Here is a 17,690-nt window from a genome sequence, read left to right as displayed (position 1 = left end):
ATAAGCAGAATTATAAATACAGTTGGCCCTCCCTATCTGCAGATGCCACATTCTTGGATTCAACCAACCGCAGTTCAAAAATATTTGAAAAAAAAATTAAAAATAACAATACAACAATAAAAAATAACAAACATTTTAAAATACAGTATAACAACTATTTACATAGAATGTATACTGTATTAGGTATTGTAAGTGGTCTAGAGATGATTTCAAGTATGCGAGAGGATATGCGCAGGACTAGAGCATCTGAGGAGTTTGGTATCTGTGGGGGCCAGGGGTCCTGGAACTAATTCCTCACAGTTAGTTAGGGATAACTGTAATAGAATATTTTAATTTTTAAAAATACCATGAATTTACTGAAGATATAGCATAAGAAATTACATTTAACTATGATAAATTAAAACCAATAATAAAAATTAAAACACAGAAAAGTTAAATAGGTATCATTTGTTATTCAAAACAATTATAAGGACTCCTTAGACACATTCATTAAATGTTAAAACTTAGAACAATAAGATAAGTTCTTACCATCAAACTTGTCATATTTCAAATGGTCATTGGCTTCCGGCACAAGAGAGACACTTGACACAGTGTTTTTAGCATCACCTTCTTCATCACTTGCTAATTCTTGCTTAAGTTTGGAGTCTAACCAGTCATTGACCAGCTCCTGAGCTACAATAAAACAAAAACACATTTTAAATATTTCAATTACTTCAAAGATTTTCTTTATTCACTGTTTTCATTTCTTCAATAAATATTAACTGAGTACCTATCAAGTACTGTTCTAGACACTGGAATACAGCAGTGAACAAAACTGGAAAAATAAGCCCTAGCATCATAAAACTTACATTCCAACTGGGGAAGAGAGACAACAAGTAAATAAGAGAAAAGGCAGGGACAGGAAGAAATGGAAGATGGGTGTTGTTGTTTAAATTGGGAGGTAACCCAGTCACAATTGCTTCAAATAGAATAAAGTACCTGGGAATCCAACTTACAAGGGATGTGAAGGAACTCTTCAAGGAGAACTACAAACCACGGCTCAATGAAATAAAAGAGGACACAAACAAATGGAAGAATATTCCACGCTCATGGATAGGAAGAATCAATATTGTGAAAATGGCCATACTGCCCAAGGTAATTTATAGATTCAATGCCATCCCCATTAAGCTACCAATGACTTTCTTCACAGAATTGGAAAAAACTACTTTAAAGTTCATATGGAACCAAAAAAGAGCCCACATTGCCAAGACAATCCTAAGCCAAAAGAACAAAGCTGGAGGCATCACGCTATCTGACTTCAAACTATATTACAAGGCTACAGTAACCAAAACAGCATGGTACTGGTACCAAAACAGAGATATAGACCAATGGAACAAAGCACAGCCCTCAGAAATAATACCACACATACACAACCATCCGATCTTTGACAAACATGACAAAAACAAGAAATGGGGAAAGGATTCCCTATTTAATAAATGGTGCTGGGAAAACTGGCTGGCCATATGTAGAAAGCTGAAACTGGATCCCTTCCTTACACCTTATATGAAAATTAATTCAAGATGGATTACAGACTTAAACGTTAGACCTAAAACCATAAAAACCCTAGAAGAAAACATAGGTAATACCATTCAGGACTTAGGCATGGGCAAGGACTTCCTGTCTAAAACACCAAAAGCAATGGCAACAAAAGCCAAAATTGACAAATGGGATCTAATTAAACTAAAGAGCTTCTGCACAGCAAAAGAAACTACCATCAGAATGAACAGGCAACCTACAGAATGGGAGAAAATTTTTGCAATCTACTCATCTGACAAAGGGCTAATATCCAGAACCTACAAAGAACCCAAACAAATTTACAAGAAAAAAACAAACAACCCCATCAAAAAGTGGGCAAAGGATATGAACAGACACTTCCAAAAGAAGACATTTATGCAACCAACAGACACATGAAAAAATGCCCATCATCACGAGCCATCAGAGAAATGTAAATCAAAACCACAATGAGATACCATCTCACACCAGTTAGAATGGCAATCATTAAAAAGTCAGGAAACAACAGGTGCTGGAGAGGATGTGGAGAAATAGGAACACTTTTACACTGTTGGTGGGACTGTAAACTAGTTCAACCATTGTAGAAGACAGTGTGGTGATTCCTCAAGGATCTAGAACTAGAAATACCATTTGACCCAGCCATCCCATTACTGGGTATATACCCAAAGATTATAAATCATGCTGCTATAAAGGCACATGCACACGTATGTTTACTGTGGCACTATTCACAATAGCAAAGACTTGGAACCAACCCAAATGTCCATCAATGACAGACTGGATTAAGACAATGTGGCACATATACACCATGGAATACTATGCAGCCATAAAAAAGGATAAGTTCATGTTCTTTGTAGGGGCATGGATGCAGCTGGAAACCATCATTCTCAGCAAACTATCACAAGAATAGAAAACCAAACACCGCATGTTCTCACTCATAGGTGGGAATTGAAGAATGAGAACACTTGGATGCAGGAAGGGGAACATCACACACTGGGGCTTGTCATGGGGTGCGGGGAGGGATAGCATTAGGAGATATACCTAATGTAAATGATGAGTTAATGGACGCAGCACACCAACATGGCACATGTATACATATGTAACAAACCTACGTGCACTTGTACCCTAGAGCTTAAAGTATAATAAAAAATTTAAAAAATAATAATAAAAATAAATTGGGAGGTAAAAGAAAGCTTCACTGAAAAAAAGATATTTGAGCAAAGAAGGGAAGAATGTGAGAGAAGTGAGGATGTATAAGGTAATATGATTCTCTGCAGAGGGAAAACAAATGCAGAGGTCTTGTGCAGGAGTATCTACAGTGTTGGAAAAGCAGCAAGGAGGCCAGTGTGGTCAAAGAGAAGTGAGCGAGGAGGAGACAGTAGGAGATGAGGTTGGAGGGGTAATGTGCAGATCATCTTTAGGGGAGTGTTTAGGGCAATGATTATCAACCAGGGGTAATCTTGCCCCTCAGTGGACTTAAGCCAATGTCTAGAGCCATTTTGTGTTGTCATAACTGGGGGAAGTAATACTATCGTCTAGTAGGTATAGGCCAGGGATGCTGCTAAACATCCTGCAATTCACAGGACAGCCCCCACAAAAATTCTCTAGCCCAAAATGTCAATAGTCCTGAGGCTGAAATTCCCTTGCTTAGAGTCTTGACACCATTCTAGCTACTTGGGCTTTTACTCTGCGTGCAATGGGAAGCCACAGGAGAGATGTGAGCAGAGAGGTGATATATTTTAAGAGAATCACTTTGACTATTAAGTTAAACTATAGGGGACAAGGACAGAGGCAGGGAACACCAATTGGGAAACAAGTACAATAATCCAGAAGAGAGGTGATGGTGGCCTGGACCTGGGAGTGGAGGTATCACCAATGGTCAGATTCTAGAAAAGAATGTTTTGAGGTGGAGTTGACATGACTTGCTGATGGATTGGATATGGGACATGAGAGAAAGAAATCTATGAGGTTTTTGGCTTAAGCAACTGCAAGGATGGTGATGCCATTTACTGAGATGGGGAAGGCCAAGGATAGCAGCAGGTTTGAGGAGGAAGATCAGGAGTTCAGTCCCAGACATGTTAGGTTTGAGATGTTTAGGAGACATTCAAATAGGGATGTCAAATATGGTATTGGCTACAATACTCTGGATTTCAGGGGAGAGGTCAAAGCTGAAGAAATAAATGTGGAAGTTTTTAGCATGCAGACTGTATTTAAAATCATAGAAGTGGATGAAATTACCAAAGGAGGAAGGTAGACAGAGAAGAGGTTTAAGGACTGAGTGCTGAGGAACTCCAGGATTTAGGGGTTGAAGAGATAAGGTGGAACCAGGAAAGCCGACTAGGAAGGAGAGGCCATTGAGGTAGGAAGAAAATCCACGAGTGTTATATCCTGAAAGCTAACCTCCATTTGAATTTCTTTCTTAATGCTATTGAGAAAATCTCCTGAAATTATTTAGGTATGGGGAAAATGCCTGCTTTAGCATAACTTTCATCACTGTTATTACTATCAAACAGCTCTTTTGTTTATTTTCTCATTATCTTCATCATTATTGTGATCATTATTGCATAGTTAGTTCTTAGGGAATGGGGTGTTTATATTAAATGATGCCAAGAGACACTTAATATAGATAAAATAGGAAAAAATAAATCAGAGTAACATAAACGACATGTTAAAAGCATACTAGCAACTAATGCTACTGGCTTTTAGGGGGAGGTAGAGAAATGGAGAAGATATTTACTGAGTAGCCCTTGTGTACAATAATTCAAACATTTATGTGTATAATAATTTATATGCAAAATAATTCACACCTACTAAATGATATGTTTTGGTACATGGGGATTTACTGTGAAGTACCCCCAAAAACAAATAAAACTTCCCTTGGAGGTAGAAATACCTCATGATGGACCACATGAGAAGTATACAAACTACCTTAAAGCACAGATTTTCAAAGTATGTTCCTCAGAACATTACTTTTTGTAGAACATTAATATAGTTGATGAGATGAGAAAAAATGGTATCAACCTTTGAAAACCATGTTCTATCCACTGCTGTTCTGTCCATACACCAAACCATGTTCCTAACGTGAATCACTAGTTTCTCAGGATAATATACAGATTTCAGGATAAAAAAAGGTTCATGGTCTAGGCAGCATGGGAAACGAGGCAAGTAAACATTTCTTTCTAACTGCAGGACTTCTCAGAACCCTTAACAGGTTAAAGTATATTGTGTGTCTGTATTGGCAGGGTGGGAGGTGAGGTGAGCAAGATCAGCCAAGCCAATTTCAGAAACAATCTCCTTTCTCTAGCTCCAGTACTATCAACCACTCTAAACCACTCACCGTTACTGCTCACCCAGACTGCTGCCAGCAGCCTCCCACTGGTTGCCCTTTTCTCTCTTTTTCTCCCCTATAATCCATTCTTCCTATATTTAATTAATTAATTTATTTATTTGAGATGGAGTCTTGCTCTGTCACCCAGGTTGGAGTGCATAGCAAGATCTCAGGTCACTGCAACCTCCGCCTGCCGGATTCAAGTGATTCTTCTGCCTCAGCCTCCCAAGTAGCTGGGATTACAGGCACCCGCCACCATGCCCTGCTACATCCTTCATATATTTTATAAACTGTCATATTACTCCTCTGCTTAAAACTCTTCAATTCTATCCTGTCATACTCAGAGTAAAATCTAAATTCTTTCCCCAGGCTTGGAAAGCCCTATGTGACATGCCCTCTCCTCACTCCCACCAGCTTCTCTCTGTGGGGATGCTCCAGCCACACGGGTCTTCCTGCAGCACACCATGCCTGTCTGTACTTCATGCTCCCTTTCCATCTGCCTGGATGCTTCCCCCATCACATTGTTCAGCTGACTCCTTGCTCCTAGCTGACTCAGGTCTGAACTTGAATGACTTTTTACTACTGGATCACTGTAAAATTTTCTTTATTCCCAAAGGAAATGTATATTTCATGAAAGAAAGGGCTTTGTCTCTCTTGTTCTTAACCAGTACTTCCAGTGCCTAAAATTGTACCTAGCACAGAGTATATATATGTTGAAAAAATGAAGAAATAAATGGAATAACTGGAGACATAAGGAATTCAAACGGAAGTTGGCTTGTAGGACATCACACTCTTGACTTTCCATCTACCATAGTGGCCTCCCTTTCTCAGTCTCCTTTGTTGGTCCTTCTTGATTCCTTCCATCCCTAAATGGTAGAGTTCCTCAGGGCATCAGTAACGAAAATACCAAATTCTGGAAGAGTAAATGCTTCTGGGACATAGGAAGGTTAGACTGTTTTTAGGGTCTCTTTATCAGGAGTAAAACTGATTTACAGACTGTAGTCAAATTATCTCTATAATATTTGATCAAATTAACTTGCTACCATCTTTGTCACAGGACTAACATCTTACAGCATTCACTAATTAGCTGTTGTATCAAACCACCTCTAGATGTGGTTCTAATTTGGGCAACAAAATGAGGCTTAAGTATATCCTTACTTGTAATATTGGAGTTAATTCCAGAGTAAAATAGCTTCAGGGGAGTAGAAAGAAAGGGAAATTAAGAACAAGAGTAAGAAAAACTTCCATTCTCTATTTTGAAATGCATCATGGGGTTATGCTTTAAGAATTGTTAACATTACAGCAGAAAATGCATTCTCTTACCTTCTGCATAGATTTCATCATGATCCTCTATTTGCTCAGATGTTTTCCAATCTGTGATTTGGCCCCAGGGACTTCTGGGTAAATCTGAATTTCTAGTAAAAAATGCATTTGACACTGCAAATTCTGAGGCTTTCTCCACTCTCTTCAATATAACAGAAAAAAAATCCATTAAGACAACAAATTTGTTCAGTTAGAGAATTTCTCTCCTATTCAAGAATCTGATTTTCTACCAACTACTAAGATTCATTCATCTTTCCATTTGTGGAGAAACTCTTGAGGTTTAAACATCTACCCCCAAATATTCTGGGGGGTTTCATATATATTAAATTAATTGCAGTATTTTACCAAGTTCTAACAGGTGTTCACAATTTTGATATTTGAACAAAAGGTTATTAAGATTTAGATAACTTTTGTTTAGGGCATTAGTGATAGGATCCTGAGACATGGATATTTTACTTTAAATAAAAAATATTATATTTTATTAGTTTTCATGCCCTTAGGACTTGCATATGAATATGAACCAGAGGTGGAGTAAATCACACTTCAGCAAATTAGTACTCCGGAAGGAAACCTCCCATCTTATATTAGGCAATCATATATTAGGTTCAGTAAAATTGGGATAAAAAGAGTCACTTAACTGTAGCCATCTAGAATGTTTTAACTCAACAGCAAGAGTCTAGTAAAAACATGACCAAATTTGCAGGATTGGGGGAAGAAATAGCAGAAGTGGGCAAACTGCCTTAGCGTTTTTATTTACCTGCACAGAATAAAAACACTTATTTTAGGCTGGTGCAGTGGGTCATGCCTATAATCATAGCACTTTGGGAGGCCAAAATGGGAGGACTGCCTAAGCCCGGGAGTTTGAGACCAGCTTGGGGAACATAGTGAGACCCACCTCTAGTTAAAAAATAAAAAATTAGCCAGGTGTGGTTGTGCACACCTATAATCTTAGCTACTTCAGAGGCTGAGGTGGGAGGAATCTCTTGAGCCCAGAGCGTTGGGACTGCAATGAGCTGTGTTCATGCCACTGCACTCCTGCCTGGGTGACAAAGTGAGACTGTGTCGCAAAATAAATAAATTTAATTAAATAAATTTTAAAGCTGGGCACGGTGGCTCATGCTGTAATCCCAGCACTTTGTGAGGCCGAGGTGGGTGGATCACTTGAGGTCAAGACCAGCTTGGCCAACACAGTGAAACCCTGTCTCTACTAAAACTACAAAAATTAGCCGGGTGTGGTGGCACACACCTGTAATCTCAGCTACCTGGGCAGCTGAGGCATGAGAATCACTTGAACCCGGCAGGCAGAGGTTGCAGTGAGCCGAGATTGTGCCACTGTACTCCAGCTCGAGTGACAGAGCGAGACTCTTGTCTCAAAAGAAAAAAAAATGTTAAAACTTATTTTATAACTTAACCCCTAACTTCCCCCTCCCAGAAACCTGTGTTCTCCCATGATTGCTGTGTTTCTTCCAACTCAGGTAGTGACAACTACATTCCTCAGGGTGAAAACTTTGGAGTCCTTAATCCAATCTATCTCTCTCTCACCCCACCTATAATTGATCAGGAAATCTGTTGACTCTATCTTTAAAATATATATAGAATCTGACCCCTTCCCATCACCTCCATTGCTAGTATCTTGGTCCAAGGCACAACAATTTCCTGACAGGTTTTCTGGAATAGCCTCTCACCACAGCACTGAATGACTCCTTTAAAATGAAAGCCACATCATGTATGTCACAACTCCACTCAAAAGCCTTCAATGGCTCCTGATCTCAATCAGAATTAATGTCAAAGTCCTTACAATGAGCTTCCAGGTCCTGCTACGCAGCAGCCCCTCGCTACTCTTCCCTTTGCTCATTCTACTTCAGCCACATGGACCTCCTTGCTTGTTCCTCCTCAGATATGCTCAGTGTGTCCTCAGCTTAGAGCCTTTGTACTTGCTTCCCCTCTGCCTGAACTGCTGAACTACTTTCCTACAGATACCCATAGGCATCCTTCTCTCACCTCCTGAAGCCTTTGCTCAAATGTCACCTTCCCAGTAATGCCTTCTTTGACCACCTTATATAAAACTGTAAACGCTCTCCTCCAGCTCTCCTTCTCCCCGTCCTCTGCTCTGACTGTCTCCATAGTACTTACCATCCTATCGTATACTGGCACTGGGACTCTCAACACTTACATGCAAGCTAATCTTACTAGATAATGCGGAATGGTCTTCCTAAAGGCTAGCATTCATGATGGCAGATCCACTTTAGTCATCTTCTAAGTTAGGCTTTCTGCAGTATCCAGGAAGCTTGCCCGGACCCCATTTAAATTAGTGCCTCTCACCACATACTTTCATTACATCTTTGATTCTCTCATGAGCTTTAGGTAAGTTGTTTATTCTCCACTGGACTGTAAACCCTGGGAGGGCAGGGACTGTACCTGCTCTGATTTAGCTCCAATGCCCAACACAGTGGGCTAGTCTTTAGTAGGCACTCAAATACCAGCTGAATAAATAAATGGCTAAAAATTATTACATTTGGCCTAGGATCTATTACATCTATCTAGGATCTGGTACTCATGATGCATGTCAATTTAGATGAGTAATCACTCTTCAAAATACTGTCAGAAGGGTCTTTCCAGGGAAAATGTTGCATGATTTTGATACATGTGGTACACGATGAATTGGATATGGCAAGCTGCCAAACTGACACTCAGAAGCACACACCTGGAATGATTTAATGGTACTTTCAAATTAAATGGTACTCAGACTCAAAAATACGTATCTCAGGCCTGGAAGAAATGTCAGAGGTTATCTAACACAATCCCCACTTCACTGAATCCTGAAACACATTGTTCATTAGCCTAACATTAAGTGACCATTTAGAGTCCATTAAAATAGCTTCAGTGGTAGAAAACACATCTCCATAAGAATGCCCAGTCCACTTTTGGATGGACTAGTCATTAGAAAATTCTTATTTGTGATGCACATGTAGTTTTCACCCATTAGTCCCTATGTTATTGTAACTACAGTGAAGTCTTTCCAACATCTGAGGAAGGCCACTACATCCTCTCCCAAGGCTTCTTTTCCCAACTCCTTTAATCCTCTTCAAGTGATACTCATGGCATTTGAAACGATGTCTACACACCTCTTTTCTTGTTATTCCTACTTAAATGGTTTCATGAGAGGCAACAGAATTATGACAAAAAAATACTAAAAAGTATAAAATTAAGGCAACTTACATAGTCATGTGGGAACAAAAATTGCAGAGTATGTGCAAAGTGGAGGTCTACTCATATTTCTTTTCCATCTGATTATGCTCGACTCTTAATTATCTTTTTATTCTAAATTTGAAATATCCTTACCTTTATCCAGTGTTCCACATTGTCAGGACCAAAAGCAGGCTGTAGATAACATATATAGGACATTAATACACAGCAATATCTTCATCAACTTTGCCATTTAAATCTATCCTTCTGACTAAAGCATATGGAACAGTGTCCTTTATTATTTCCCCAAAGCATTTCAGTAGGAAGTTCAGCATGATTAGCAATAAAAGACACAGAATAGCAGTATGAGGAGAAAACATGAAGCCTTACTGGGACATTGTTTTTATTTCTTGTCTAGGCTCACCTTGACACTGTGATTTAATTGGGATAGGACCCTGTGGCACTGCTATTTTTTTTAAACCTCCTTAGGGTTAAGAGTCAAGATATAGAAATGCTAAATATAAAGCTACTCATTAAAAAAAAAAAAAAGGCACTCATTAATTAGCCAGATTATCCAAGTAATCTTTAGCTTAAAGAAGGGTGTGTTCCTCTCCTTACTCCTTTCATAAGTAGCCTGTAGCAAGAGGCTTTCTCATCTTACCTAGATTAGGGATCTTGTTTGGTCCAATAAAAACTGAGGGTTAATCAATCTGACTTCTACTGTTTTACAAAGCAGAAAATACAAATTTCCACCCAGATCAGTCAGGTATTAATCTGAAATTAGAAGTAAAACCATCAGGACATTTCCTTTCTTCACTCTCTGTAACTCCCAGAAGCTTGCAGAATTCCTTCTAATAGTCACTTAACAAATAGCTATCTTCTTTGCCAAAAATGCAGGTGTGTTTTGGCCAGGAGCAGTGGCTCACGCCTGTAATCCCAGCACTTTGGGAGGCCAAGGTGGGCAGATCACGAGGTCAGGAGATCAAGACCATCCTGGCTAACACGGTGAAACCCCGTATCTACTAAAAAAACAAACAAACACCCAGAAGCTTGCAGAATTCCCTCTAATAGTCACTTAACAAATAGAGTTATCTTCTTTACTAAAAATTCAGGTGTGTTTTTAAAATAAGGGGATATCCTGATGATTTGTCATTGGAGCACTAAATCTCTTTTGGTTGTGTTCCCAGTTCATAAATTGCTTCTTACTCAAATATGCTCTCTAAAATAATAATAATATTAATAATAATAAAATAAGGGGATATCTAAACTAGCATGTTGACACATGGAGGTGGGAAAATATAATACTCTCTTTCACTTACCTAACACTATGCCTTCAAACCATCTTACTGATAACTAACGCAGCTGTACTGCTTAATAATTTTGTCACTGCAACAAAGAAAGAACTGATCCAATTAAAACACAACTGAACTTGAAAGAGCCCTATGTTTTCCCCTTTTTCCCTCTAGGCAGTAATAATGAGCACTAGCAGGAAAAATCCTTCCTTTTTGGAGTCCTAAGAAATTATTCTAAATTTTTACCTTTCATCATCAAGTCCATATCCATAACCTATTTTAGATTCAATACATCATGCAACTGATGTATTGAAATAGCAGCAGCCTCAGTTTCCAAGTCTCCCTAATGCTCCAGCCTGTGCCCTGTAGTATCTAGGGCAACATATTTACCATGTGGAATATGTCCAATGCATTTAGTTGGTAAATTTAGAGTAAATTGCAAAAACAATTGCCTGGGTCCCTCACAAAGGCCACATACATCTACAGAATATTATTTAGGAAAGTGTAACTTAAGGGTGAAAACAGCGGCTGAAACTGCTCTGTAGCTGAAAGCTGAGAAGCTTCTCCATTTTAGTACTCTCATTTAGATTTTAAGCATCCGTTTGGGGACTGTTAAAAAGGTAGTCTGTGGAAAGCACACACGGTGCAACTGTGACATTGCACATGTCACATATGTTTTCAAGTTTAAAATGTGGGTTATCAGTTTTTTCTTATCTTCAGGTGCTAATGCATCCAAATGGGTGACAGATACGGAGAGAATCTATTTTTTGAATGTTGATTGAATTTAGAAATTCCTGTGTGAATCAAGTATTAATGTATTCAATATCCATTTGCACTCCTGAGTTTATTTAGATACTTTACGTAAAAGTGAAAGGGCAGGAATACAGGCAGGGTATTTAATGTGAAGCTCTCCCCCGTTAATAAAGATCAATTCCCCCAAGATTTGCCAAAAAAAAAAAAAAGAGAGAGAGAAAAAGAAAGAAATGTGCCAGAAGTTTCCTAAAATTTAAGGGAGAACGGAGTTTGCAAACTCCTTTCACTCCGAAGGGCATTAGCAGACACCTCCGGTTTTAGAAAAGCGTTAGAAACAGTTCTTCCACGATGCTGGCCCACCAAAGCCGTAATATACCCAGACCCCAGAGATCCTAGAGCACTTCACTCAGGGCAATGCTGGCTTTGGGGCGGTTAAGGCAGGGGCGTGTCAGCTAAGGATAAAGAGGCCGGAAGCACAGAGGGGCCGCGACTGGCTTCCTGACTGCCCCGCCCCTTGGGGAAGTCCCCGCCCTCCAACGCTCTCGATTGGGATCACCTGGGGACTCGGCTTCCTTGTGAACCGTTTCCAGCGATTCAGCCCCATCCTTTTCTTTGAGGAGGACCTTCCCTGAGGCGCCATTAGCATTTTCCAAGTTCGAGCTCGAACCTCGGCCAAAGCTGCCACAACCGCTCTTCTGCCCGGGCTGCTGCCGGGACACGCTGGGAATTGTAGTTCCTCCGCCCGCAAGGAACGCAGGCGTAGGACGCCGTCGAACCACCACTCCCACGAGGCTCTGCGCAGGCCGCTCGCGTTGGCTCAGTTACCATAGCAACGGCAGAGGTCCCTCGCTCTTGCCGTCATCAAGGCTCGCTTTGATGTCGGCTTTGCTTTTTTTCTGGCGCCCAATGATGACGTAGTACTCCCTGATTGGGTCTGCACTGGAGGCAGTGATTTGGGGGCAGAGAATTCTGCAAGCCTAACACGTGGTACTGAACTGTGAAGAGTTTGAGGGGTCTGAACACTAAAAGAGTCGAATAGTTTGTTGGCGGGTAAGTGCCCTTTGCCCTGCTGGTGTGGGAGCTGCTAGAGATGGATGAGTCGCGTCGCGCCCAGACGCTTCCTGGTTGTGTTGCAGTAACAGTGATAGTACTCCCGCGATGTCTCCTCTCCTTCCCTTTTCAGGGTCTCCTGGTAGATCTTGGCTTCTGTAAATTCAGATTCTCATAAATCGTGTAAGCCTCGCCGACACCTCTGAGATAAAAGGGCCCCTTTCGATTAGCCTCTGCTCAAGGGTAGAGTTCTCAGTTGGAATTTTTTATTCCGAACTGCCCATGGGAGAGTGAGACCATCTTCAATCTCTGAGCTAGGTGCCTAGGGAGGTCTCGGGCCATGGAGATGGCCCATGGAGCAAAGATAAATCCTGACTTATTGGCTGAGCCGAGGGGTTTCCAGAGACAGCCCATTTGGGGTGATAAATGGGCTTATAAAGCAGAGTAAAGATTAGAACAGGAGTTTTGGATTCTGCTACTCTGTGGCTATGTGACCTTAGGCAACTCCTGTTTTCTCATGCAAAATGCGGACGATAATACCTGAATCACTGGAGTGTTGGAATGATTAAAAATAAATGTATGTAAAGCATTCTGCCCGGAAATGTAAACTAAAGTTGACTTGAAATTGGTGAGAATGAGGTTGGGGAAGCTCTGTCCTCGGACTGTTGCAGCGATCCTAGGACCAGCTCTGTAACTGGTCTATCTGAAAGGCGGTTGAATAAATTGTGTTCATACAAACTATGCAGTATCACGAAGTAGTTTTTTTCAAAAGGGTAAGTTAGCTTTATGTTTCTTCTTCAGGAAAGACGTCTAATGTTTATTCTTGAGAGAAAAGCAAATTGCAGAGAAGTGCATATATTATAGTATGTTTCCGTTTTTGTAAAAGCAAACCCTGACCAAAACACTCCCTTCCATATGCAAGTATGTTTAAATGTTTGAGAATGGAGAAAGATTGCAGAGACTGGGAGGATGGATTAGAGGCGGGAGGGAGAAAGGGAAAAGAACAAGAACACTATAGCAAAATGGTAACTGATTATAATGTGCTTGTGGACCAGATGGAACTTCTCATAAGCTCCCAGCCTATTAGAGTATAGCGTTGAAAACTAGACTTCAATAATTTAAGTCCTTGCTCTGCCACTTACCAGCTGGTGATTTTGTCAGCCTCAGTTTACCATCCATAAAATGCAGATAATAATAGCATCTATATTATGCATTTGATATGAGGATTAATGGAGTGAATATATAAAGAACAGTGCTTGATACATAGTAAATACCCAATAAATGTTAATTGCTGTTATTATGTCTTTCTATATGTGAAATTAACTTTTATTGTGATTACTGACATTTGGAATTCTACCATCTTATTTTGTGTTTTCTATTTCTTTTTTTGGTCTCTTTTCTTGCCTTTTATTAGATTAATCCATTTTTCTTTATTTTCCCACTTCCCTCTCCAGTGAGTTTGGAAATTATGCATTCTGTCATTAATTGTTTAACAGTTACTTCTGAATTTTTAACACACATACTCAACAAAGTTTAACGTCATCATTATCTCTTTCCCCCAACAAATGGTGTAAGGATTTCGGAACGCCTTGGAAAAGTCTTCAGTTACTGTTTTCTGGAATTGTAGCATTCTTCATTTCTTTCTTTTTTTTTTTTTTTTTTTTTGAGACGGAGTCTTGCTTTGTTACCCAGGCTGGAGTGCAGTGGCATGTTCTTGGCTCACTGCAACCTCTGCCTAATGGGTTCAAGTGATTCTCCTGTCTCAGCCTCCGGAGTAGCTGGGATTACAGGCGTGTGCTGCCACACCTGGCAGATTTTTGTGTTTTTAGTAGAGACAGGGTTTCACCACGTTGGCCAGGCTAGTCTCGAACTCCTGACCTCAGGTGATCAGCCAGCTTCGGACTCCCAGAGTGCTGGGATTACAGGCGTGAGCCACTGTGCCCGGCCAGCGTTCTTCATTTCTCTGTCGTTTCTGAGTCAGCTCAATGCACCACATTGTTTAAAAGTCCTTCAGACATTTTTCTATGCATATACTATCATTATAGAAAGTGTACATGTGTGGGGGAGAAGGGTAAGAGATGCAGACGTGTACTTATATATACAGCTTTCCTCTCACCTTTTGCCTTAGGAAATTTTGGACATTTCCATGACAGTATGTAGAGAATCCAGCTAGGAAACATTTAAAAATCCCTTCTCTCCTGATAAATGAAGAGTGGAGGTGGTGGGTCGCACTGGAAGTGTTAGGACAGGTATAGTGTTGCCAGAAGTGCAGGGAATCTTCGTTAGTCCTTGTAAAGGTAGAGATCCACTGACAGCCTGTCATTTGTATTTACACTCTTAATGTTTTTCCTTAAGACTTTCCCCAGGAATGCCATCTGTGACACCAGAAGTATTAGAACAGATTCACAATGAGGGGAAAGGGAAACGGATCATGGTAAAGGCAAATAAAAACGAGTTAATGTTTTGGAGACTGTTGATCTGTTTCTTGAACTTTCCTTGGGAAAAAGGAAATAATCACTCTCAAAGCATGTTTTTAAAAATATGTATATGAATATGTGTATGTGTGTATACTATTTTATTACTTCATAGTAACAATTTATTGTATTTGGCCTCTAGAAAAGAAGTGCAATTATAAAAAACATTTACCATAATCTGAACAGTGAATGAAGAAAGGAAGACTTGGTTCTTCCAGCTCTGGACAAAATTCCATTTTTTTTAAATATTGATTTCCAGTTGAAGTATAGTACGTTATCTGATGTTTTCCTCAGATTTTAAAATACTTGCATTCATCCTCACAAAACAGAATCACTGACAATGGCAGTTTATTCTAATACTTTTTCTTTTTTTTTTTTTTTTGAGACGGAGTCTCGCTCTGTCGCCCAGGCTGGAGTGCAGTGGCCAGATCTCAGCTCACTGCAAGCTCCGCCTCCCGGGTTCCCGCCATTCTCCTGCCTCAGCCTCCCGTGTAGCTGGGACCACAGGCACCGCCACCTCGCCCAGCTAATTTTTTGTGTTTTTAGTAGAGACGGGGTTTCGCCGTGTTAGCCAGGATGGTCTCGATCTCCTGACCTTGTGATCCGCCCGTCTCGGCCTCCCAAAGTGCTGGGATTACAGGCTTGAAGCCCCAAACAACAGAAGTGAGTATGTAGCACCAAAATCTTTCACTGTAGAGAAAGCGAAGTGGGTATTTCTCTCCAGCTGGCTGAGTGGGTTCAGTATTCTAAGCTGAGGATTTTGAATTTCATCTTTAAAGTTATGAGAATTAAATTTGGGATTAAAGCATTATATCACAGGAGAGCCCATCTCCTGCCTCTAAGAACATGGTGGCCAATGTCCTTTAGAGTTACAAAGGGTCTCAAATTACAGACTTTCAGTTAAGAATGAAGAAAGTTGTTTCTTCAGCTGAGGAAAGAGTGGGAAGGGGAGATGAGAAAGAAGAGAGAAGATGCCTTCAGGACTGAGTGGATGATTAATCACACTTGAGACTCATTTGTTAAAAGATGGGAACTTCTAGAATATGTTCATTCTTTCCTCACACAAGGATGAAACAAAGAAGTCTTTGAGAGAAAGGTAAGGCTTGGAAGCCAGTGGTCTGGGCTTCCAGGTCTGGCTGCCTCTATACTCTTAGAGAATCCTTGTGTCCAACCTTGGAGAATCTGAGATTGGTTGTTTGGTAATCTTCCTTTATCTGTGGGGAGTATGTTCCAAGACCCCTTGTGGATGCTGGAAACTGCAAATGGTTCCAAACTCCAGATAGATAGATAGATAGATAGATAGATAGATACATACATACATACATACATACATACATAGATCCAAACCCTAGATAGATGATTGATTGATAGCTAGATAGATAGATAGACAGACAGACAGATACATCCAAACCCTAGATAGATAGATAGACAGACAGACAATAGACAGACGGTATGATGTTTCCTATCTATACATACCTATAATAAAGCTTAATTTATTAATTAGGCACAGTAGTAGATCTTAGTCACCTCAGCAAACCATCTATTTTCTTTTCCTAGTTGGAGAACTTTAACCTTTTCTCATAAGGGATCACTTTATGGTTTGCCTTTGGCATATCCGTGTTGCCAGCATCACAACTCTTGTGCTGTGGGGCCAGTCGTAAGTAAAATAAGGGCAACTTGAACTTAAGCACTGCAATACAGTGACAGTTGATCTGATCAATGAGACAGCTCCTAAGTAACTAAGGGGCGAGGAGCGTCTACAGTATGTAGATGCTGGGCAAAGGGTTGATTTATGTCCTGGGTGGAACAGAGCAAAATGGCGAGAGATTTCATTATGCTACTCAGAATGGCATGCAATTTCAAACTTACGGTTTTTTCTGGAATTTTCCGTTTAATATGTTTGGTCCTCGGATGTCCATGGATAACTGAAACTGGAAAGCAGAACTGTGAATGGGGGTACTGTATTAAGAGAACCAGTGGGTTTCCTTTTAGTTGCCTTTATGTATATAAGTGTACCTTCTTCTTCCCATTCTGAGTCTATGCTTGCATGGCATATTTGGCTTCATGTGTTGCATTCTCTAGGGCAGGCATGCGCTGACTGGTCCACTTTACTTTTTTCGATTCTCAGAGTAAATAATTGTGCATACTGATTTTAGTGTTTAGTCTCTGAGGTTGATAGGTTTGAGCCTGACCCTGAGTGATGGCTCTGTGCTGGATATATAGAAAAGATGAGGCTGAGCTTACCAGGCAGAAGCCTAAATCCCTGACTAGTGGCCAGCCAGCCCACCAAGCAGTACAAGACTGTAAGGCACTGGAGGGAGCAGCAGCAGGTGGCTGATCTTTAAACCCCTGTGTAATTCTGTTGGCACAGGTTAAAGAACTTGACAGCTGCTTTCTTTTATCTCTTTTCTTTTCTCTTTCCCTTTCTTTTTCTTTCTCTTTCTTTTCTTCTTTTTTGTTTTTGAGACAGGCTGGAGTGCCAGTGGCGTGATCATGGCTTACTGCAATCTCTGCCTCCCTGGCTCAAGGGATCCTCCTACCTCAGATTCCCAAGTAGCTAAGACTACAGGTGCATGCCACCATTCCTGGCTAGTTTTTGTATTTTTTGTAGAGACAGGTTTTCATTGTGTTGCCCAGGCTGCTCTTGAACTCCTGAGCTCAAGCGATCTGCCCACCTCAGCCTCCCAAACTGCTGGGATTACAGGCATGAGCCAACGTGCCCAACCAAAAGCCGCT

General features: G+C 40.5%; 2 protein-coding genes across 5 annotated transcripts in view; one reads left to right on the top strand and one right to left on the bottom strand.

The window, feature by feature from the left end:
• CCDC191 (coiled-coil domain containing 191) overlaps positions 1 to 12,217 on the bottom strand; it is an 88,720-nt gene extending 76,503 nt beyond the window's left edge. The window contains exons 1-4 of one of the 3 annotated variants that reach the window (XM_050778782.1): positions 11,987 to 12,217; positions 9,542 to 9,580; positions 6,200 to 6,341; positions 529 to 672 (exon numbers count right to left, since the gene is read on the bottom strand). In XM_050778782.1, coding sequence (XP_050634739.1) covers positions 529 to 672; positions 6,200 to 6,341; positions 9,542 to 9,580; positions 11,987 to 12,076 — 415 coding nt within the window. In that variant the 5' untranslated portion in view covers positions 12,077 to 12,217. The remainder of the gene's footprint in view (positions 1 to 528; positions 673 to 6,199; positions 6,342 to 9,541; positions 9,581 to 11,986) is intronic. The other 2 variants (XM_050778781.1, XM_050778783.1) reach the window with 2 other exon arrangements.
• A 147-nt stretch (positions 12,218 to 12,364) lies between these two features.
• Positions 12,365 to 17,690, top strand: part of QTRT2 (queuine tRNA-ribosyltransferase accessory subunit 2) — a 31,843-nt gene continuing 26,517 nt past the window's right edge. For both annotated transcript variants that reach the window (XM_050778780.1, XM_050778779.1), the window contains exon 1: positions 12,365 to 12,480. The gene's annotated coding sequence lies outside the window, so the exon portion shown is untranslated. The remainder of the gene's footprint in view (positions 12,481 to 17,690) is intronic.

The sequence above is a fragment of the Macaca thibetana genome, chromosome 2 (assembly GCF_024542745.1).
Source record: "Macaca thibetana thibetana isolate TM-01 chromosome 2, ASM2454274v1, whole genome shotgun sequence".
NCBI classification, from domain to species: domain Eukaryota; kingdom Metazoa; phylum Chordata; class Mammalia; order Primates; family Cercopithecidae; genus Macaca; species Macaca thibetana.
This window is presented reverse-complemented; position numbering and strand designations above follow the sequence as displayed.